The 24,125-nt window shown below is 41.6% G+C and overlaps 1 protein-coding gene across 5 annotated transcripts in view; it reads right to left on the bottom strand.

The window, feature by feature from the left end:
* Positions 1–24,125, bottom strand: part of LOC105270713 (acyl-CoA desaturase) — a 316,759-nt gene that overhangs the window by 25,671 nt on the left and 266,963 nt on the right. For all 5 annotated transcript variants that reach the window (XM_011311831.1, XM_011311830.1, XM_011311829.1 and 2 more), the window contains one exon: positions 15,644–15,826. In XM_011311831.1, coding sequence (XP_011310133.1) covers positions 15,644–15,826 — 183 coding nt within the window. The remainder of the gene's footprint in view (positions 1–15,643; positions 15,827–24,125) is intronic.

Below are 24,125 nucleotides of genomic sequence, written 5' to 3'. Positions count from 1 at the left end.
AAATGAAACTCATGTACCGTTTTGTGTAATTGATCAGGAGGAGTTTAATGATTTGACTACGGACGAAAATAATGGCATGGAATTAAGTATGCAGAACATCAAGAGTATATCAAGAGATCACGATTATTTAGATCTATGAGTTTTGAAAGATCTCAACAACACAGAACGGTCTCATGCAAAGTATTTCCGGGATTTCCGTCAAATAAAGCATACCAACGCTGCAGTTTCGTTAACCAAAATCACACCTCATTTGTTGAAAATGGAAATTTATGCGGTAGCTCCAAAGTGGACGGAAGCCGGAGTGTGAGTCGGAACACATGTCCTTTCGACTCACTAGCTCAAATCATTTATACGAGCACTCTCCATGGTGACGTTATGTCCTCAGCGCTACAAAAATCTAACAGCTTTACGACTCAACGTATTTTGATGTTGATAACACTCAACAAACCTTTCAACATTAACTTGGAGCATGCTAAATTGATATTGCCATTAATGAACACCGGTGAACATCTCCGTTCAGAGAGCATAATTTCGGTTAACACTGAAGGTGATCTTATGATGTATTAGAAAGAATTAATAGAAGACGATCCCAGTATTACCAGAATCATCAATTGTTCTCAGTGTGGACAGAAGAAAGTACATCTGCCAACTTGGTGTCCAGATGTATTCATCATCAGACGGTTTGGATTTGGTGAAATGCAGAGAGCTTTGGAATATTATGAAAAGTGGAACACTCTCCAGTCATTCATTTTATGCAAGTCCACTTGTGTATCTAGAGCTAGATGCACTTATACAACCAGACATGTATCCTAAGCAATGCCGCCTCAACGAATTTCCGACTGTTTTGAAACTTAACGGTGAATACAAAAGACCTTTGATTTTTTAATGGGAATATCTTCTCTCAGTGAGTCAAAAACAAAATCTCCGAAGCGTTAATTAATATTAAAGTTGACAACGCGAATTAATTCAAATTAGAATTTGAAATTTTTAATTAATTACTTTATTAAAAATTTATGATTTGTGATATCCATAAATTATTTTTAAAAAATTCAGGCCATGTTCAGGAATTTAAAAATTTCGACAACGCACGGTGATTTTGCAATTGTCTTTCGATAATTCCGAAATCACTCTAGATAACTCGGACTACTTAAAGTCCAAAAAATATAACATTAAAAAGAGAACACAATCAGCGAAAGTTCGGCCATGTGACGAAACATCACACTTCGAATTTCCGCCATCACCCACTTCCACCCCAATCAGCTGACGCCCTAAATTATTAAACCAAACCAAGCTATTAAACCGAATTAAGAACAATTAATCTCCAGTCGCGGAAAAATTGTGGAACCATACGGTTCTCTTTCTTGAAGCTTTAAATTCGAGTCACGCTAATCTCTCAAAATCGGACTACAGCCACGGCACTGATAATAACAATATCTTTTTGAATTACGGCGGTTAGTTAAATCATCTTCCCCGTAACATCGATATTTTCCGGTTAATTGATCGTCGCCTGAGATCCGTTAGACTTCTGACATTTAAGAATTTTTCTCCTTTATTCACACTTAAAATCATCAAGAGCTTCCGCGGCTCCAAACGCTCTTTTTGAAATAATTTTAACGTGTGATTTCTCTTCTCTTTCTAAATCCGAAACGCGGATTTTTGGACAATCCGTCGGTTTTAAAAATTATAAAGCCGGTCGTGTGTGTGTTTTATTCAGTGAGGCCGAAAAACATTGAAGCCTACTGTATTTTTACAACAAATTCCGAAGCCCAGAGGACGCAAAATAGAACCTCTGGATAAATACAAATTGTAAGAAGACTGACGAACACCTGTAAGTAAATTTAAATACTACTTTGTAAATTTCCTTTTCACCTCTTTGAATTTTGAATTGTATAAAAACACAGTAAATGATCAAAAATTTTCATGAATCACGCGTTGAATAAGGAATAATCATTTCAAGTGTTGTAAAAAAATCGACGTAAATAAACACACTGAATAGATATCGCAAGTCTGGTTTTAAGAATTCAAACGATGCTTCTTTCCCAGCAACTTTAGGCAATCATTTCTGAACGAAAAAGAATATAGTGATTACGCAAATCTGCAAGGAAACACTTCCACAAATTTATCGGGAACGAGTCCATGAGCAACACTACGGCTCAAATTATTTTTATTAGCGTTTCTTCGCAGGCATTTTTATTTTTGACACATAAATAAAGTGGTTTCTCGACCACTAGTCCCGGACATAACGGATGGTTTAATTAAACAATTCCACGAATTATTAATCAATTGAAAAAGATTAAAGACACAAATTCTTCCGAATTCGGTTTTGAATTTTTAATTAATTGCTTTATAATAAAAAGAAATTGTGACTATTCAATTAAACAATTTTTAAATTGTCAATTAATTAAAAATTTGACAAGGCAAATCAATTTAACTGAGAATTTGAAATTTTTAATTAACCGCCTTATCGAAAATTTCTGATTGGTGAATTAAACAAATATCGAATTGTTAAGTAATTTAAAAGATTGACGATGCGAATTATTTCGGATTAGATTTGTGTTTGGGATTATTCGATTAGACAATTTGCGAATTGTTAATTAATTTAAAAAGGTGACGACGCGTATTATTACAAAATAGATTTTGAATTTTTAATTAATTGCTTTATTTGAAAAATGAATGATTATTCAATTAAACCTATTTCGAATTGTCAATTAATTTAAAAGTCGACAACGCGAATCAATTCAAATTAGATTTTGAACTTGTAAACCAATTGCTTCATTTAAAATTTTTGATCATCCCATCAAATTTTGATTATCCAATCAATCGATCTTTCAGATTATCAGTTTAAATATCAAATCTGATTAATGCGAATTACTTCAAATTAATTTTGAAATTCGTCGTAATTTATTCAATTGGTCAATTTCCAGAATTATTTAAATAAAAAATATTAACCATGCTATTCAATTGAAATTAATTTGAACTTCTTATTGATAATTTAATTAAATTTTTTAATTATCCAACTAGACAATCTTCCAGATTATTGATTCAAAATTTTGTAATGCCAATTATTTCAAATCACTCCGATCCCAAGCTATTTTCGAAAGGTAGGCTTAAAAACAGGAGAACGTAATACTCATAGTTTTACACTATTTATTTCATGAAAACTATCAAATATTTAGAGGAAAACGTGACATAACACAAGATAGCTGAAGGAAAAAAAAATATCTGATCTTTATGTTTTCATTTCCTTAATTAGATGTTTTTCAATTTCTTCCAAATCAATTCATGCGGTAGTATTTTAAAATAATCAGTTTCCGCCACAATTTTAGCTTCATCTCAATTTTTGAAATACAACGACAGTTAACCTGAAAATTTAACAGTTCGCTGTCGAATAACTTACCGATGGTTGATGGTCAACTTACCGTCTGCTGCTCTGCTGGTGTACCGATTTTGAAGAAAATTCAAATTCTACTACTTATTTAATTATTGTGGAATAGCAGTTAGTAACATTATCAATGATAAAAGGATACATAAGAGGAGATTGATTATTAGACACGTAATTATGTATAGCATAAAGAGGGAAAAAACAGTCGGCAAAGAGACTTGAATCGAAGTCTCCTACGTGTGATCTGGCCACGATAGCTCTGAGCTACTTCATTTAGCTTGTATAACTCAACTATTTTTGGTATTCATATTCTGCTATCTCTCCGGAAAAAAATATTAATCAATTATTAACTAATTAATACTTCTGAAAAATGTAATTCGATAAATTTATAATGCAATGAAGTCAGTCAAAACATTCGTCCCCACTTTTACTTCGTCAATCGACTTTGTTTTTGGCGTCCCCCCAGCAGCTACATCTACAGCTCGCCCTTTTGGTTTGTAAGAGGATTTGTTCCGGGTCAACATCCCGTGTTAAATCCTCAAACTTTTTTGGCTGTCGTCTCTATCGCTCATGATTGGGCGCCAGCCAGGTTTTCTGGAAAACCTCACAAAACCAGCACCAATGGAATTTCGTCTACTCGTCTTTCACAATACCGAGGCAGCATCAGCATGATACGGTAGAGTGGGCGAGGTTAACCAACATCTGAGTAACTATGGTTATCGAGTTTAGCCGCATTTGCGGTGTCGTTCAGAGAGGACCATCGGGGGAGTTATGCAACAGGTTTTTCGCGGAGGGATGTCACCATCCCTCACACGTCTTCTACTCTCTTCTCGGGTGATATAGATCACCTGCGAATCCTTCTCACCCCGCAGGGCGTTAAACAGCTCAAGGCACATGCGACATCGGCATCCGGAGACCTTTCTCACCTACCTAATATCCACCCCAACTCGAGGATGCTTAGTAACAGCAATTTCATCGCGAGGCAAAACCAGAGCTACTTCTCATAGAGGCACGTGCGATCGGGCCAACGGGAATCGATTGAATTCCCAACCCTTAGTCCACCCCAACACCATGAGTTTGACCCTGTCTATGTGGCTGAGAACGTTCATTCCGCAGCCACAAAGCAACCGATTTAACTAGTCGGGGACACGAAATCGTCCCCATCTCTTGCTATCTCAATCTAAGATCGAGAACACGTACCCATCATAACTACAAGAGTTATGGTGGTTATTGCCACCAACTAATGCCGAGCTCCTAAAGCATCCGCTCGACACCAGCACTTAACGCTAACTGCTTCGAGATCTCCCAGGGCCTTCTGCCCTTAGTCTGAACATCTCGGCATTTGTGGGTCACCCGTTATCCCACAGCCAGCAATCAGCTCGACGGGATCACGGGGGCGCTGTTCCTTTCACCTAGCCGTTGGTCCCTGGTTTAAATCGCCGGCGCTCCTTGGAATTACTCCGTTGGAACGCTTGTACGTCGCCCCTGGACTCCCGAACACAGCTGGGTGAATTTCCGGAATAGGTGACAGCCATCGTTAGCGTCATCATAGTGTTCCGAAACATGATCGCACCCTACCACGTTTCTTCCCACTAGATGATTGGCCCCACTCACTTTGGGAGCGGTCTGATTGACCGTCGTCCGATGTATTATTCATCTCTCGCCCGGCTCTTCCAGCCGTCGTCAGATGTTTCTTTCTACCACTACCGATTTTCTCTAGTGATACTCACTAGTAACCCAATTCAATTGAATGCCATGACTCCCTATCACTGACCTTTTCAGGTCAAGCACATGGACACATGTCGAAGCCGCGCTACACTGACAGGTGTGGTGGTGGAGCCATAGCCATCCTAGGGGGGTCGCCGAAGTTGCAACTCATTGGAGTAAAATTACGAAAAGGACAGAGACTACCAAGCTTTGGAAGTGAAATAAAACTAAAATATATCTTTCAAGAGGTACCATACCTTCGGGGAACTGAAATAAATCACGGTACTGGGCAAAATGGAAAATTTCTCTATACAGAACAAAAAATATGCATGTATCCATGTCTAAATTTTCATAACTCTGTATGTGCAGGTGTTAGATTAAATTTACTCAATGATGACATAGTAATTAATAGCCCGTATAGCTGAGTGAATGAATGAATATGAAGTAGTTGTACGACTGATGATAACCTAAATTTACAACAAACAGTACGAAAAAAGGAACGATTAATTGGCATCGGTATGTTATGCGCCAGAATTTGGTCAATTGCGTTATTGCTGAATAAATGGATACACAGCATTGTCAGCGTGATACTTGCTAGCATAGCTGGCTTATGCTGACCAATTTATAACATACCAACAATTATGTATTTAAGAGGCCGTTTGGGTATGCAAAAAGTCAGATTCAAATCGGGCTCCGACTTGTATCAGTCGTGGTGATTGTAATTAACCACATGCCATAGTTAAAGTAATAAACACTGATATTTCAATACCTATAACCTATTGCTGTAATTTATCCTTTTTAGTCTAGAACTTAGAATAAATATAAATAGCCCCCACGCAGGGTATAACAGGTATTTTGGCAAGATAATCTGAATAGACCAAACATTCTTGTATTGAATATTGTACGGGTGGTGACTAAAACTGAGACACTGAACAATGACTCTTGTCATTGAGGTTTCGAGGTTTTCCAGTATCAAAATATTCCATTCCTACCAGATGATAAATTTCGGGAGTTGCGGGTTTTCCTTCAGACAATCAGAGGCTATATGCACTGCCCAGAATAGATCTCTACTTGGATATTGCAAGTTTTGCGAAGGTTTTCTTAACCCTTATCGGTTCCAATTCATTTCTAGTTTCTTATATATGGAGTTTTGCCTTGGTTTCGAGGGTTTCTAATTAATGACTTTAATTACTATTTCATTATGACTGTTTTTCTTAATTTCTTAATTGGAGAAAGGAGAAATCTTCAGAAATATTGTGGACATTGCAGATACCATCATCATCCTTGACATTGCTGCGCTCCACTGAAATCTCTATTATCAAGACATACATAAATAATTTGCTACATATCAGGATCAAATTAAATATTTGTAACACCTTTCTCCGACCTCGACCCGGAGGTCGACGATAGTTATTACCTGCACCCGTTCCGATGGTCGCATCCTAAATATCCAACCAAGTTAATGTGGGCGCAAGCTAACTTTTTAAGGGTCAAAAGAACCCGAACGAGCGTGAGGAAGAGAAGGGCAGGTGCCCTGCCTCACCCGAGGTCCGTAAACCTCCCACATCCCGAGAAGTATCTTAAATCCGAAATCAAGAGCACGACGGGACAGGACGGGACAGGACGGGGGGGTGCAACTCGTCCTCGCGACAACACAAAATCTTATATCCGTAAAAGTAAAATCGTGAACCACACCAACCAAGGTGTGACCGTAAAACTACCCGCGAGAGGCTAAAGCCGATGACGAAGGGATCGGAAGTGAGAAGGCCTGGGGTCGCTCAGGATGCTAGGTCGTGGAGAGAAGGCCGGGTACACAAATATGCGAGTCCAATAACCGAACCATAAAATAAAGACAGTAACGAAACTAGGCTCGGGACACCTAGAGCATACTTGCGGGAATCCGAGGTGCGGAGGGCGATCTATACAACTACCTCGCCGAGAGCGCGACAGAAGATAGCGCAGGGCCGGTAGGCCGAGAGCGTGGGGATTAACTCACCCCATTTGCACACTATCGAGAGCGTGACGGGCCCACTTGGGCAGGAAACCCCAAATATAGAAAGTTTACCCAGGGTGAAGATGGCTCTCACCCAGAGAACGCCACCGGGGGGGGATATGGCTCTCACCTAGAGGACACCACCCGAGGAGAGTATTGCTCTCACTCAGAGCCTGTTAGAGGGAGAGGATAACCCTCACCTAGGGAACGATGCAGACCAATGCAAGGCATTGGGAGCCTCCTAAGGGCTCGGAAGGCAGCTGCCAGGGGTCCGCACTGAGAGCCAGCCGAAGCGGCTCTGCCGAATGAGTGGGTGAACTGCCGTGTGCCGGGACGTGCTACCCTCGCTGCAGGGAGGATATCCCTGGAATTAGCCTCTTCTGGAGCGCGCTGGGAAGGTTTCCACGTGTCCGCCCTGTGCTGTTGCCTGTCCTTAGGCCTCCCAACACCCTAAGCACTCGGGCCCCCGTCCCCGCACCCCTCGACGATTCGAGTAATTCCCGGGAGAAAGTCGAGATGGCAGAATTTTAGAGAACTTAACCCAAAATTTAGTTTAATGTGCGGGATTTCCAAAAATCCCGTTACACATTAATAATATGACTGTTTAACAAATTATTAACAATCCAGCTCATTGCAAATATTTTTCCATCACAGCCCCAGATCGATTGTCGGAATTTATCACACATTTCTCCCATATGATATTTCCTGAAGCAGAGCATAATTTATTGTTTTCTCCACCCCAGAATTGCAACAAATTTCGAGTATTCCGGATTACTCCTGACTGTACTACAACCAGCAGGTTGCTGACAAATGACTCTACTAAAGCCAGCAGGCTACTTGCAAGTGACTCTATTGTAGCCAACAGCCAACTGACAATTTCAATTCAAATTAGCGACTCGAATGGAGTGCTCAACTGCGAGAATCAACTATAGCAAATGCTCACTATCGCGTCCACAAGTTTCGCCACACACAACCAGGGCTGTACGAAGTGTACTGGTTCAATACACTGACATCGAGGTAATTGACTGCGCCGGGAGCGTATTCTTAATACCTTTGCTTCGCGATTTCCCTTTGTGGAGATTTGAGGGGGTCACACAAATAGTTTAAGGTTGACAGAATTTAACATAGATTATATTTATTCAGTCGATAGTAATATTCAAGGCTTTTATAATATAAATGCTGAGAGGCTATTGCCGTAGCGTGTTAAGAGATACATGGTTAAATTCAGAAGAGAGTTCGGCTGAACTCGGCCAACTTCGTTATTCCGAACGCGGAACTAGTAATTGCTTTCGTCGTTGGTAGGCTCCGTCGGTAACGATGAGATCTGGACGAGGCTGAGCCGCTAAACCTTGCGGAATCTTTGGCCACCTAGTGGCGTTCGGTGAAGCACTAGTGCAGTGTGTAGCTAGAACGATTGGCCTCCTATAGTTATTTTTCTCGATTTTACTCATATTATTATTATTAACCAACTTTAAACTTATTTTCGATATATCTATTTATTTTTATTCGTTTTATTATTTTGATTAAGTCCGTTTCTTACAAGGTGTAGTACTAAGACGAAACTCGAACAATTGTAAAACTGCTGGCCGCTTATTGTAATGGAATCCCACAAACCATCACTCAGTCGACGCATCATTCTTCGTTATTGCAGGCAGGACTTTGCAAAGTCTTCATTCAGTGGGGAGTGGTAATACGATGTTCGATCAGAGGTGGGCAACATGAGCTCTCGGAGCTACTCCAGCTCCCGACTTCCATTAGGCAAAATTGTCGCGAGCCATAAAGCTTATGGCTGTACCCCTTTCAGTCCCATTATGCCAGGGCCCGGCAACCTTCAGGTAGTCGGGAGCCAGCCTATTACAAGGGTCGGGATAATCCTCTCATCCTAATATGTACCCAATTAGCCAACCATTGTGTGCGAGTAAGTCCGAGTGGTGACGATATTTTAGTCAGCCACGTAGAGTGGCGTGCGAGTCGAATAAAAATGGCGGACTCACCAGAATTTGCGCCACATTTCAGTTTAAAATTTTAAATATAAAATTGAAAAAGTAAAATTTGCATAGGAAAACATTGGAGAATTTATTTCCGAAATGGTAGTCGGCAATTATTATTGTTCTTTCAAATAGTAATATTGGAACTCTAAATTTGAAAAATGAAAAGTTGCCATTGTCGACTATGGAATATATTCCTGGAAATTCCATTGCCGATTTTCATATTACATTTTGATTTTTGATCATTTTGCCACGTCACAATGAAAAATGAAATTTTTTATTCGTAGCATGAGAAAATCAATTTTCTCATTATTTTTCCGGTGAATCGTACCTTCTAATCTTTAACTTCGATGGAAGGATAGCATCTCTGGCACTGTTCGAGTATATTATAGTGCACCATATAAACCGCGGTTTCCATTGACCATGGTCATTCATCGAAACTGTCGGGCATAGTTGTCACTTATTCGGGGCAATCCAAGTTCTATCCTTCCATCCATTACTATTGAAAACGGCATATTAATAAATTTTTATTGATTTTCGACAGACATTGAAATTGCACGAATATTGCTCATCCCTCTAAAATCCAAAATTCAAATTCAAATTAAAATTGCCGTCAAATATTGCATTTTTTTTAGTAAATGGCTGCAAATATCGTCTGGACATAAAATAATTCTCCACGGTGAGTGCTCATCATGAAAGCATTGAAATATTTTTTTGTCTAATATTGCTGCCTATTTCGAGTGAAAAATTGATATTTATATTTCAAATTTATGAAAAGTTGAAAATTGCCGCTCGATCACACGGCCGCCCTCTGCTGATATTGGTCAAACTAGGCCTCAGAGAGAGAGAAAAATCGAATTAGAGCAGGTAGTTTCGTTAAGTGGATGAGGCCCCTCTCCCAGCTCTCACTAACGAACCTCGGGAGCCGCGTGAGCCCGATGAGCCCAGGTTGCCGGGCCCTGCATTATGCCCTGCGCGTAGTCGAGAGTAGTAGGGTGTAACGATGTTTCCCCGGAGTGTTCCGTAAGTCCGGGGAATTGGTTACCTTCGCCGGTTCCATAGGATCCGCGCAATTATTGGGAGGGCGCCAGCTATTTTAAGATGGTAAAACAGCAAACCAGAGTTCCGCCTGGTTGTTAAGGAGACAACCAGGAAATACCATTTATACCGCCTAGTTGTTGAGGACACAATTAGGAAAGACCGAAAATCCGGTGGAGGTGGGGGTTAACACCTCCACAAAGTACAGATACGGACGAGAGGACAGAATGGTGGGGTTTGCCCATTCACGCGACAGGACAAACAATGAGTTCCCCCTAGTTGTTAAGGACACAATTAGGAAATACCGAGAGAGTTCCGTCTAGTTATTCAGGACATAATTAGGAAAGACCGAGATTTTACCGATAAGTTGCCAAAAATAAGTATGTCATCAGAGGTCGTCACCGTCGCCTTCCGGGGCTCGGTGAGGACATCTGGGGATTTCCCACGAAATGCCAGAGGGGCGGATGTAAGGGTGGAACTCGTGGGAGCACTGGGTCGCTCAGTATGCTAGGTTGTGGAAAGAGGGTCGGGATTCTTTGAGCGGTCGGTCTCCGTTAGCTTAAGATGATCGATAGCAGATCGGGTCGATACAGTAATAGTCGATAGCCGGTAGGGTAGAGAGAGCTGTCGGTAATTAGGTAGCGATAGAAAATCGATAGCGGCCGGTACGCGCTAGCATGGCGAGAGCTTAGTATATAATAATACCTTTAGCCAGGTATAGATAGCTCAGCCGTAAGATGGTACAAAATAGATAGCCGTACATAAACGGTAGGGCGGGCTATATAGCCACGGTAAGTGTCGAGAGCTACGGGCTGGGTAGAGCCCGGGGCCGACTGGCCCGCGAGACTGCCGGAGCAACTCTGACGCGCAGAGTGGAGAGCGCCCACCTAGTATGGTCGACTCCCCACTCTCGACTCACGCGGTTGGAGTGCGTGGGGGACTATCCGCGGAGTTCTCATCGCCACCGCGAGGATGTCCCTGCCGGTAACGTTTCCTGGAGCGCGCCGAATTCAAATGTCACCAACCAGGCCGTCCAGGTAACCCCTTATCAGGACTCTTGGCCATTTGAATGCCCGCCCCGTCTAACGTGGAACAGTTCCCTGGAGTTGAGAACCAAGTGTTCCGACAGAGGAGTCTCATTTGGAAGCTGAAGTTCAGTACTCTAACCTCAACTTCCCACGCGTGGGGAATAGCGGTCCCAATCGGTACGTCAGAGAGCGTGTTTTAATCCCATAAATATCCTTATAAACTATTAACGCGAAAATCGCGTTACAAGGGATATTCGGTAGAAATTTGGTGGTGGTAAAAGTGAGATAGAAAAATTTTCCATTTCTCTAATGGAAATATTTCTTCAATTATTGTTGTTTTTTGTTATTATGCTTTTGATTGGTTATTGGTTGGTTTTAATCGATTTCATAAAAAAAAATGTCCTACCTTTCATACATTTTTTCAGGTGCAAATATTGTTTATTATGTTGTTAATAAATCTGACTTGGCATTCATTTTCATACTTTTCATTTCTCTATTTCCGCTCTCAATGCCAAATTAAAAATCACAAATATCTGACAATCAAAAAATTATTGGCGTCCTTTAATCTTCAATTGACGATGAAATTTTGCTTTCTCAAGTTCACGAGCATTCCACTCTCATTTCCACCGATGAATGTTGAATCTCAACCATCAAATTTTAATTCCATTTTTTTTTAATCAACAAGAAAATCTCTAAACACGTCCATAAAAATTCAAATCATTTCGCCTTCGCATTTCAATCACGCGCATGCGTCATCGCCCGATGTTACCCCCACCACACAAATATACGTCAACCTTTGTAAACACGTTAGATCCCTTATAGTTGGAACCTTAATAATTGTATGGCTACAGCTCCGAGCCTGCCTGAGGTTGCCCGCCTCTCTGTCAGATTGCAGTGATCCACATTATGACGAATGTACGTGGACGTGATCCATGAATATTCCGGTCAATTAATATTTGAACATTCTGCATTCGACATTGTCTGATTCAATCATACTTTATTCCCACGTCATCTCATGTCATCCATATCAGTGGACGAATTGCTTAATAGTATTTTTTAGTTAATCATATTTCTGGGGCATAATAAAATTATCGATCATACAGTAACCCGGAAACTGCAACATGGTCTTGACGAATACCTTTAGTACATTTTTCTCGTTACGGGTTGAAATCCCCTTTAACCGAAAAGAACCCAATTGTATGGGCAGCGGAGACGGAAAAGCCATCTGGTGTCGACTGAGAAGGCCGCGGTTGGATGATATGTAAGACTTTCCTCCGATGATGGGCAAGGCAATAGCGATTCGAGTGGAAATCGTGATACCTTTCAACTCTGAGTGACTGGTGAGATCCCGTCGGGTTGATTGGCCGCAGCACGGGTAACGGACTGACCACGTTGTCGCCGAAATACTCAGGCTAGAGGGAGAAGGCCCTAGAAAATTTCGAGCAGTCAAGCACCAGCTTTCGACGAGAGTGGCCACTGGCTTGCTGGGAAACCCGTATGGCTAAACAATCTTAGCACAGGAGGGATACACTCCACATCCGAGTGGTAAAATTCGCCAGAGCGAGCATAGGGAGATGCTCCTAGATATCCCATGCAATCTCTTATGCCGTCTTTCCTTTTTTCCTGAACCAGATCTACTTCGAAGACACAAAGTCGCCATTACATGCTCCGGAGCAAAGTGCATGTAGAGACGACTTTGTATCTTCAAAGTTGGTCTGGCTCGGGATAAAAGGGATGACGGCATATGGCCCGTGGCTCTGGAGTCGAAGGGTCCCGTGTCAATCCGACATGTCTCGGCATTCTGAGTACGACGCGACAGCCGCTCGTGGCGAAACGCGGTAACTATTTATATAATAATTTGACTTAATATCAAATAATGTCATCAAGCGCCACAATAATAGTATGAAATAAAGCAGTTAGAAAGAAGTTAAGAGTAAACACTTTATTCTGAAATGGACAAGTTTTGTAGCACCAATCGAGCAGGACACAGGCGCCTTTTTTTTTCATTTTATTGAATGAGGGTCCAAGGGCGGGCCACTCGGCGGATAGTAACGGCAGATAAAAACGGTCCCAAATAAGAAAGGGCGTCGGTAGCTTAGAAATGGACCACATCAACCACGGTCCCCTCAATACCGACATCTTGATACTGCAAAGCAATGGGTTTCACCGGCCCTGAGCACATACCTCATTGATTACGGGAGGTTGGCCCAGGCAATGGGACCGCAGAGGAGGCCACATGAACAAAAATCAATATTCGCTTCATGACAGAAAAATAAAGAGAACCAGGCTGTGACACCACATTGAGGGTAGCCATTTGATAAGCACCTCGCTTAGATGCATTGCTAAACATATGGAGATCTCTCCACCTATTGGAAGCGTCAGCTAAGGAAAAATGGAACCGCTAACGGCCATAACGGAATCACACCAAAAATGGTATATAAAGGGTCATTATTGGTTAAGTCAAATCATTGCCAATTAACTCTCCGGCTCTTCATTTTCAAAGTTCATTCTGGGGGACCACCGTTCATTGCTCCAAATGAAATCTAGTCTGAGTGGATAACTCGACTCTTCTTATTACGTCCCATCGTCCGTATTCATGCAATCAAAACCGAGTAGTCTCCAGTAATCCATTCCTGCTCATCGAATGGAATCCTACTAGTCATCTAGTCACTAGTTCATTCTTCAAGAAGAAGAGCAATCTGCGGAATGATTTCTAGCTATCGCGACTGATTTCGAATCTGTTCTGAAATTGAACAGACGACGATCGCCAAATGGGCGCCTGCCAGTTTGTTCATACTGTAAGCCAGTTCCGCAGCACCACATTTTTGTTGGCATGACTAATCTGATACCTACGTGGTGAGTCGAGGGTCTTCCACATATTGCAGTACCAAGGTAGTGGACAATTCCATCGACAGCTGAGCTCATTATTATCTTTGTCATCGATAACGAGCTACAGTCGCCAAAGCTGCTTCGAATTCTCATTTCAAATTTTCAGTAACATCAATCCGCGGTTATTATTCTCCATTTCATCCCAGCCTGTTGTGAAGCAGTGGGGGGTTTTCGTGAAAAATGCCCTTCGGCAAGCCGAAATAATATTAACCTTCTCATTTTGCTTTCACTTAATTAGTAGCACCAGCATTCATCGGCGATCTCCAACATCCTCATAGTCTTCTTCAACATCATCGAGATAATTGCGAGACAGCGTTTTGAACAGACTCATCTCCAGAGGTGCTGACGATACTAGAATTATTGGAGCATTCCGTCATCGAGAACTCAGAAGAAAGATCTGTTGATTATTTTCTACTACCGTAAGCCGAATAAAAATTCCCACACACCACTAACAAGACTCTTTCCTCGACTGTTTTCAACCCCGATTCTCGGGGTTATCTTATACATTATTTTCCTCTATTTCAAGAGGTGTGTGACAAACCTACTCGAGCGAATCTTTCTCTTGATTGGGATCATTTCACCTGTAAGTAAAAACACACACGCTTTTGCATCCGCTCTTCTAAGGCTATTTTTTTGCCCCCATCTCGTCTTCAGATGTTCTCTTTTTCGAGTTCCTTGCGTTTTCTTGCAACCGACATTTTGACCTATTTGCTCGTCTCTTGGTTGCTCCTGGCTTCTTTCATGGCATACAAAAACTGGAGTGGAGTACCTAACCTTTTGCTTTATCTGGCATTCTCTCTCGCTTGGAGTGTTCTCTATCCTTATCTCTTAATAAACTGGAAGTCTTTAAATCTTGGCCTTGAGAGGTACCATCAGTAATTGAAAGCTGGTCTGCATCACATCCGTCCATCTAGTCTGTCCTAAAGTTCTGGCACTCTGGAAATTCCTCAACTTCCTCCCCAGCAAAGCACTGGATTATCAATGATTTTGCAAAGTTTGAGGCTATGGATGCTAGTTACCGGATTTTCTACAAGAACGTGGAGACCAAGCTCGCCGATTTTCAGTTGAAGCCCGCCGCTAAAGACCGTTTGCCTGCTGTAGACCAGCGAGTTGAAATTGTCGAAGCATATGTGTTTTCAGAAAAGAGTCCACAAAAGGGAGTGTGACCATCAGGTACTCAGTTACCGGGATCAGCTCTGGCGAAATTTCTGGTTGTATTACTGAGCCTGTCACTGGCACTTTGGGTGATGGCTGATGGCTGAAGAGTGATGGCTGATTCTATTGCTCAGATTAACGTCTTACTTTTTCACTAGGAATTTATCAACTACAAAAGTGACAGTTTATGTGACGTTTTTTACCAAACTGTCGACTGAAGCAGTTTCCGACTTATGACGAATTATTGTGAAAGTTTTTTGGCGTAAAGTCCAGTTATATGTGGGGAATATCGTTGCGGTGAATCATTCGTTTACAAAGTAAAATGCGAAAACAATAGACGGTAATGGTGTGAAATAAATGCAAAGATTGTTTTATCACATTGGTTTATAGTTGATCTACAATTTGAGTATGGGAACTAGGAAAAATAATGAATAGGAAATAAAAACGAAAAATAATGACGTACCTGTTATACGGCCGATTACCCCACATGTGAGCGAAGCTGTTGACGGAGAATGTTGCATTTAGAAGCCACACGTACCTAATTATCACCGCATAGATGCTGATGTTCCAGCTTTCGTGCCAAATATAAACCGGTAGTAAGGTAGGCATGATGAAGGTTAACCATACCATGATAGGAGCATAATACCTACAAAAATATGAACAAGTCTCCGTTATCTAATGAATAATAAAGTCTTAAGAATAAGTTATATGCCGTCACACAATCCAGACGATATTCAAAATTAAATTAGTGTCAATGTCAGTAACTTTGATGTTGCTACAAAAGTTGCAGAACGCTGAGAGTGATACGTTATTGCATTGAAGATTTCGCTATAGAAGAAAATTATTTAGTGACGTTCGATGAATGATATTTATCTAAAAAATATTTGGAAAATATTTGGGTCATTCATCTTTTTATATTTCAATTAAATTAGAAAATTAAACGAAATTTCGATATAAAAATCACTTCGGTCAAATAATGCAAGTCTCCTCTATGGTGACTTCAGAGCCGATAAACTGTGTTCAATAGAGCAACTCGTTGTCTGTGAATTGACCAAAATTGTTTTGTATATTTTTTATTGCGTTTGGTGAAATTAAAATTGCTGAAACTATTGTTTAGGCCACCACAGTTTACTACAGATAAGCTTTGGATATCAGGATAAACTTGGAGGAAAAGAACATTTCGGGCAAAAGCCACATAATATGTTGGTATGACCAGTCTCATTATCGATTATGTAAAGTGAGAACAATGAAAGGGACCACTAGGCAGCTACCAAAGGTAACATTATATGTTAAAGGCATTTAAGATGTAAGAATTGAGAGACCAATACCTGTAAACCACGAATCATTTGAAAGAAGCGACACAATTGCTAAATGGCACTTTTTAAAAGACACTTCTCGTTTGTTTATTAAATGCGGGGGGCGGTGACTAGACAACCTTCTAATAGTACTGGCAGATGGGAACAGGGGCCGGGACTCTGGCGTCACCATATCCAACGAAAGTAACGAGTCCACTCCATTTAACAGGCCAGTTTTCTGAAGGACAGCAGTGCTCCCATTTATGGTTTTTTTTTAAGAATTAATGTTCTAATGCACGATGTTGCACCAATTTATGGGCCATGAATGTCAAGAAAATGCATAAGCATGCCACGTTCGACATTAGAAGAATACAATTGGACAAAAGCCGATGCGTATCCAACTGGTACCCGTAGGATTTCAATGAGCTTAAATCTATGTACAATGGACTGAAAGGCCAAATTGCGCCCAGTGAAACTAAAATTGAGACGATATTGGGGATTATCAAGACCAGGCTCAGTTCTTTGGAGTTTTCAAAGCCGACTGCTGTCTCAGACACCGATTTGAATCTTTGACAAGCCAATATATCTTCCACTGCTGCACAACTTGCTCATATTAGCAACCTGAAGGACTCCCTGGCCCACAATTTTAATGCAGCCCTGGAAAAAATTGAAGGAAATGAAAAGGAAAACGGGGTCTAAAAAGTTCAACACTGTTAGTTGGGGGATTCCCAGCAACGAACTTCCTACTCCAATGTGTATCACCAACTTATTGAAGGAGAAATTTAAACTGGAGAATGTCATCTGAGACTATTGAATTTCCAGAGAAAGCCGTATCATGAAGAAGCTGCGTGATATACATAAGGAGGCTAAAACAAGCGGCGCCGCGTCGAAACTAGGAAATTATGGTTCAAGGTAAATGGTGGGGTTGGGTTGATATCACATAGAAATTGATCCCAGTGGTGGTTGCATTTAGGCTCACATCTAACCAATCTGCGCTAAATATGAATATGAACCAGGGAAACAAGCTAAGGCGAAAACAATTTAAGGATTCAGAGCCTAATACAGTCAGTGCCACTAAAATCTGGATCGACTTCTGGAACGCAAATGGTCCTGGGCAGTTATACTTTTACTGGAAGCAAGGTCTCACAACTTTGTATTTATTGTTTACTCATTGTATTTGAATCACTTTGTTGTTCTTAATGAGGATTTTGAAACGTTGCAAAAATTATTAGATAAGTTTAACTCTAAAGATGATGATCACCTTTGGATTCTTGAGGAGGATTTTAATAGTTGGGTGGCAGAACTTAACTCTTGGCCGGAAGAAATGTCTGGCAACTCCATTTTTCACGGTAGGCGAGATTCTATACATTGAAAGAAGAATCCGAAAGGCGAATTACTTCGTGAATTCATGCAATGCAATAATGTTTTAATCCTAAATAATAGGACACCTGGTGATCGTCCATACATCAAATTGGATGGCGTCGGCACTATCGACCTAGTCTGGGTTAACCTTTCATATTCACATTTAGTCAATAATCTCAGTGTTAAGCATAATAGCACTTTCTCTGATAACTATCGAATTTCCCTATCAATAACCAATCCACTTGTCCACTAAAAGATTATTCTACCTCATGAAATTACATAAAAAAACAATTATCAGATGGAGTAACGACCCTACACCTCACTATCCTTGTGATATGCTTTTATCCAAAAGGGTGTCTGCTAATTTTGAGTCTGATTCGAGGGATGTTCTTCTCAATGGACTTTGTGAAGCGGTAAAACAGCGTATTACATGGATATTACAGACAGATTCTCTCGTGTTAACAATACTAAAATGTCCTAGCAGGTGGTAAAGTTTTGTACTGGCTTTGTGCCTCGAAGTTTTGTTGTCTCTCTAGATGACAGAATGCTAGTTTTTTTTTAGTTTTTTTTTCGCAATGTCTACCCAACCAAAACATTGTGGAATATCTTTTATTTGGAAATTTTGACCCCTGCCTCCATGATCCTATTACGCTAGACGAACTCTTAGCCAGTCCGAAGAAATATAAACTGCGTAAAGCCGACGAAATTCCTAATGAATTTTTAATTTAAAATTTACGGGAAAGCTGGCTATGCTATTTGGTGCATCTTTTTAACCAAATACTCGAAGGAGCAAGCACCCTCCTCTTGGTCTGGCGTACAGATGCGATAAAAATGACCCAAAAAACTACCGAGGATCCGTCCCCATTAGTTGTACTGCCAAGCTTTTTACAATAATCGTTAGACAGTTCTCCAGGGTGAGTCCCTCAATTCTCTATTATTTACTTTGTTCGTCTCATACATTTATTCCTTCTTTCATTATAGAGGAGTGAGGGAGATTCCTCCGAACGGCCTACACCATCTTGTCCAACTTCATTTCGCTGGTGACATGGTCTTCTTGGCCGATAGTTATCGATCGGCACAACACCTTGCAAACGGTCTGTTTGATTATGTCAGCCTTTACAGATCTTTATGTAAATCTTAAGAAAACTCAAATTGGTATTTTTAAGAATGGTACAAGTGCAGGAAAAGACCTTCCAATGAAATTTGGAGACTTAATTATTGAAAGAGCGAAGTCATATACATTGTGACGAGGCACTATTTGCGGCTCCTCACCTGCAGCCTAATACAAAACTGTTCATTCAGTAGGTGGTAAACTAGTACAAATACTAGATTAAGGAAATTATACGAAAGCAGGTTAGAAAACCTGTCACCGTTGGCTCCCACTCCAGAACTATTCCTTCCCCTTTCCCCGCGCTCCCCTCGCCAGTACACTCACGCTGGCCAGAAACACCATGGGAGAAAAGAAGAAACCGAAACCCGCCATGACGATGTCACAGCTCACTTGACACGGAAGAAGGAGACATCCTTTGACGAGCCCCCCCCCAAGGAATAATGAAGACGAGGACACTCAATGACGAGTATCCCCGAGTGACCGCGCTTATCGGCAACAGTTTCGGAGAGTTTTGGAGATAAATTTGTGGAGAGAAAATTTAGGAAGAGAGTCGGGCAGGAATCGTGCGATTTCGGGAGTGTTTGGCGTGAAGGATTTTTGCCCGTAGAAGATTTTGTTTGGTGTGGAGGATTTTGTGTGCCCGTGGATGATTTTTTGCTCGTAAAAGATTGCCAAAGTCCGCGTCACCGTGACTACCCTTTGGTTTCCTTTCCCTCCCCAACAAGAGTACCGAATCCCGTGTGATATCTTCCCCCAACGGTGAGCCTCTTATAATATTAATTCTTTGGATGACTGCATAGTTTGAAGATCATCATTATTATATCAATCCCCCTTATTCATGAGTCATTAAATCAGCAGCCCTAACTTCACCCCCTTTTTCGGTCGAATTATTTTCTCCCCCTTTTTTTTGTTTATTATAGACTATAACTTGTTGCCGCAAGCTGGCTGGCCTTTCTTCCCACCCTCGAGCTAATTGGTAGATAAAAGCCCTCCATTTTTTTTCGTTTTGTTAATCGTTGTTTAACTTAACTATATTGAGAATATAGAATATATTGAGATTCAAGTTACCTAAATCCCCCGAGTAATCATTCACCTCCCCCCCCCCCCCCTTGATATTTCAGGCCCCCCCGTAACGTACAGCAAATTCCCGAATATCGTGCCTTGGTTGGGAATTACCCAGGCTAATTCTCTGGCCAAGGTCACAATTGGCACCCGACGTGGGGCCAGCCGCTGTATACGGCATTCGGTTTGTTTTGGAAGTTAATATTCTGCCCTTTTTTTTTTCTTTCGATTATTCCCAAGTCGTTGCGGATTAAATCACCGCATTCTAGAGGTGATTGCTTTTCAGCAATCACTGGAGATAATATCTTCGAAATAGAAATAGAAAATCAAGAACCAGTTGGAACTCAATTTTAATAGTTTTGAAAGTTTAAATTGGGATTCCCCTTGACCCAATTATCCCTGACTACCCTTGGACTGTTTGTCAAACATTGAACCATTGGTGCCCCTAGCGCGAATCCTTATCGGCCCATTATTTCCCATTGCTATTTGATTAATTGTGGATGATTTTTTTTTGTGGTGCCCTGTGCATTTTCGCTAGTTTTAGGCTGCCTTCTCGGTGCGAATTCATTATTGGTTCTTTTTTATCATTATTGCGTTTTCTCTAGTGCTGCCCGGGGCGTACAATTTTGATCGAATTGGATTCTTTTTCTCGTTCAACAGTTATCGTCCATTTTCCTTTTTTTTTTTCGGTCAGTTCCCTGCAGGATAAAACAAAGAGGAACCCAACCTGATCGTGCTTGACGCTTCCCCGTCCTGCCCCAGTACGTCTACCATCCACCTGACCACCACCACCACCACCACCACCACCACCACCACCATTATCACCACTACCACCGCCCTTATCACCAGTCCCATTATCCATGCTCTCACCCCCGAACTCCCTACCTGCCCTTGTCACTCATTATCATCGCGATCTGGAGCGACAATTCGACTCTCTCACCTCTCGCGATGAATCAATTTTGCTCGATACGCTCGGGATTGAAAGTCGAGGCATTTATGATGTGCTCACGGATCGATTTGTCCGACATGAAATTTGGCAAAAATTCGGAGACCGTGCGGCCCCCTGGAACGACGAAGTTGACTCAACGAAGATGTCTTTCATTACCATCGGGTTTCGAGTCGTCCCTGAGTCGGATGGCTCATTTTCATTACGCCCTTCTGGCACCCTGCGAACAGGACAAACACTTGGAGCTTATCAAGATCCTATTAGCTTTGAATAGTCGATCGTGGAACCCTCCGAAGCATACCCCCTAGAGTAACCAATCCCTACCCGCCGAGTTACCTTTCAAGCACCCCCCATGACAACACCACCTCAAGCCCTGTCTCCACACCCCCTACCTCTGCCCCCATAGTTCACTACGCTACGCCACCCCCTCCCCAACATATATCCTCTCGTCCTTACAATTATTACTCAGCCGAACCACTTACCCCCATTCCCGCACCAATCACCACGACCCCGTACAACCGCCCCAGACTCACCACCACAATCAATCTCCTATTCTGTCTGCCCACTCCACTTACCAAGTGGAACAACCCCGATTCATCCCTTCACAAATTTGCTCCCACTCATGGTACCAACCCACTCAGACCTGTCCTCCTCAACCTGAACCAACCAACCCTTTATCCGGGAATCCCGCCCCCACAGCCCCCCATGCATACCACCACGACCCCCAATTACCTCACCAGATTTCCCCAGACCCGTCTACAGGACACCTATCGCGCCCCCTTTCGAGAGGAAACACAATATGCCCTTCAAATTTGAGATTTGAGGGTTAATAATATTTTTAAGAGGGACGGAGTTAGTTTCTCGGCGACTCGCGAAGAGGTTCCGTATAAATTTCTCTACAGTATCACCCTGTGCTACCAATCGAACGGGTTTACCGAGACGGAGACCCTTCGGGCGCTCCCCTCAGCATTCAAAAATAATGCCCACTCCTGGTGTTTGACAAAATTCCCTTTTAAAAAAAAGCATGTAACGTTTTTTGTCCGCTTTTTTTGGCGCATAGCTAGGCTATGCTTTTCATATTAATATATATATTGTGACCTTGGCCGGGAAATTAAAATATAATACCTCCCGGTGAAGGCACGAATAAATGAACAAATGGAACGAAGAAATGAAACAACTGATTTGTTATGGAAAATTACTTTGCTTCGACGGGAGGGACCTGAAATGAGAAAAGGGGGGGTGAATAATTACTCGGGCGGCTAATAAAAATAAGTAATATATATATTTCAATAAATGACTGAGCGGTTAAATCTAGTAAATCTCATCACAAAATCCAAGGCCTTTTCTTAATAATTAACCAAGGGTTCGGGGGTAAGGCCAGCCAGCTTGCGGCAACACGTAATTATTATTAGAAAAAGAAGGGGTGATTCTATCTCTGAAAAAAGAAGGGGGAGAAGTAAGGGGTACGAGTAAAAAGTATCGCTAATTAGGGGGCTTGAATGATGACAAACATAAGTTTCCGTAAACATTAAACAATGATAATAATTGAATGTAGAGGCTCACCGTTGGGGGGAAATATTATTACAGGGGTGTCGGTAATACTTGTTGGGGTGGGAAAGGTAAGAAAGGGTACTCACGGGGATGGTGACGATTCTGATCCTCTCAGGGAAAATCCTCAACACGAAATCGTCCACACAGGGCTATCCTTCCTCCTTGAGTCCTCACTCCTGGGTAACAACTCCTCCCAATTTTTCCACAAATCCTCCTCTCACGTTATCAACAATAAATTCTCCACTCTCGCTTCAATATAAACTCCTCCACAAATCTCTCTCCACAAGACTTCCTCTCACGTGAAACAATCTCCTTACACACGGTTACACACGGGGCAGCTGTAGTACGAGTGATAGCTTCCCCATCCTCGTGCTCGTTCTTCCCCGATTATCGGTGATAATCGGGGTCAATCGGGGACACTCGTCATCGAGTGTCCTTGTTATGACTTCTGTTTTCCCTATTGTTAGGGAATGTCTTCTTCCTTTCCGGTGTCACGTGGGCTGTGACGTAGTTTTGGGTGGTTTTCTTTTCTTCCATCGGGCGCGTGCGGCGACGAGGGGAATGGTGGGTGCGGGGGGGCTTCTCCTTTTCTCCAACGATGTTTCGGTCGGGCGTGAGTGCAGTGTTGAGGTAGGGCGCGGGGTAAGGGGAAGGAATATTTTTGGGAGTGGGAGCCAACGGTGACAGGTTTCCTAACCTGTTGCTGTGTTCTTGTCTTTTCCTTAAGTCTAATTTATTCTACAAAAAGTTTATAAATTAGGGGGCTGGGGAGGGGTCAAAAAGTGCCTCGTCACAATATATATATATTAATTTAAAATTGATATATAATTAAAAATTATAGCTGACAAAAAACGTTCATTTTTATAAGTTAGTATAAATATTTATTTATCAAACTTTAAATAATTTTATTTATATATATTTAAATCAATAATATAAAGGACGTACTATATAGCGTCGTATATATCGGCCGCTGTTCTTTGTAGTCAACTGTTTTGTGTGAGTGCCACGAATTTGACATTTTAAGGTAAAGATTTGTTAAAAATTTTATCTTCTATATCCTGAGTTCGCAATGAAATGGTAAGTAATATATTATATATTATTTTTTTGGCTTTTTATATATTCTTTTTCAAAATATATAATTTTATATCACACGTGCGTGTAATTCCCCAATTCCGTTACTGTTTTCCGTGGTAGAAACGCAAGATTCTACACGACGCTCCTTACAGTCACGTAAACAGTCGATTCCGCGTGGCGTTCGTGATTATGACACAGTTTGGATATTATCCACGGGAATTCACAGTTCTACCTCTCGCCTATCGGTATCAAACACGAGGAAATTCCTCGAGGCGCTATCTCACTGGAAACATGTGAATCGTTCCGCGCTCCCCCAACACTAAATGCCGGTCGACTCATAACCTCCTCATCCATCGACCCGCAATGTGAAACTTAACACAGTTAATTTCGAGTTAATACCGAAGCTCAGGTGTTCAAGGATAAAAAATGACTGAAACATTCGAAGAACTCATGAACAGTGACGATGACTTACTGTTCCATGAGTCGATTTTCCTCAATCCCGATGAAAATGAAGACGATGGTGATTGCAACGAACAAACTGATA

Source organism: Fopius arisanus, unplaced genomic scaffold (genome assembly GCF_000806365.1).
Source record: "Fopius arisanus strain USDA-PBARC FA_bdor unplaced genomic scaffold, ASM80636v1 scaffold00093, whole genome shotgun sequence".
In the NCBI taxonomy this organism is placed as follows: domain Eukaryota; kingdom Metazoa; phylum Arthropoda; class Insecta; order Hymenoptera; family Braconidae; genus Fopius; species Fopius arisanus.
This window is presented reverse-complemented; position numbering and strand designations above follow the sequence as displayed.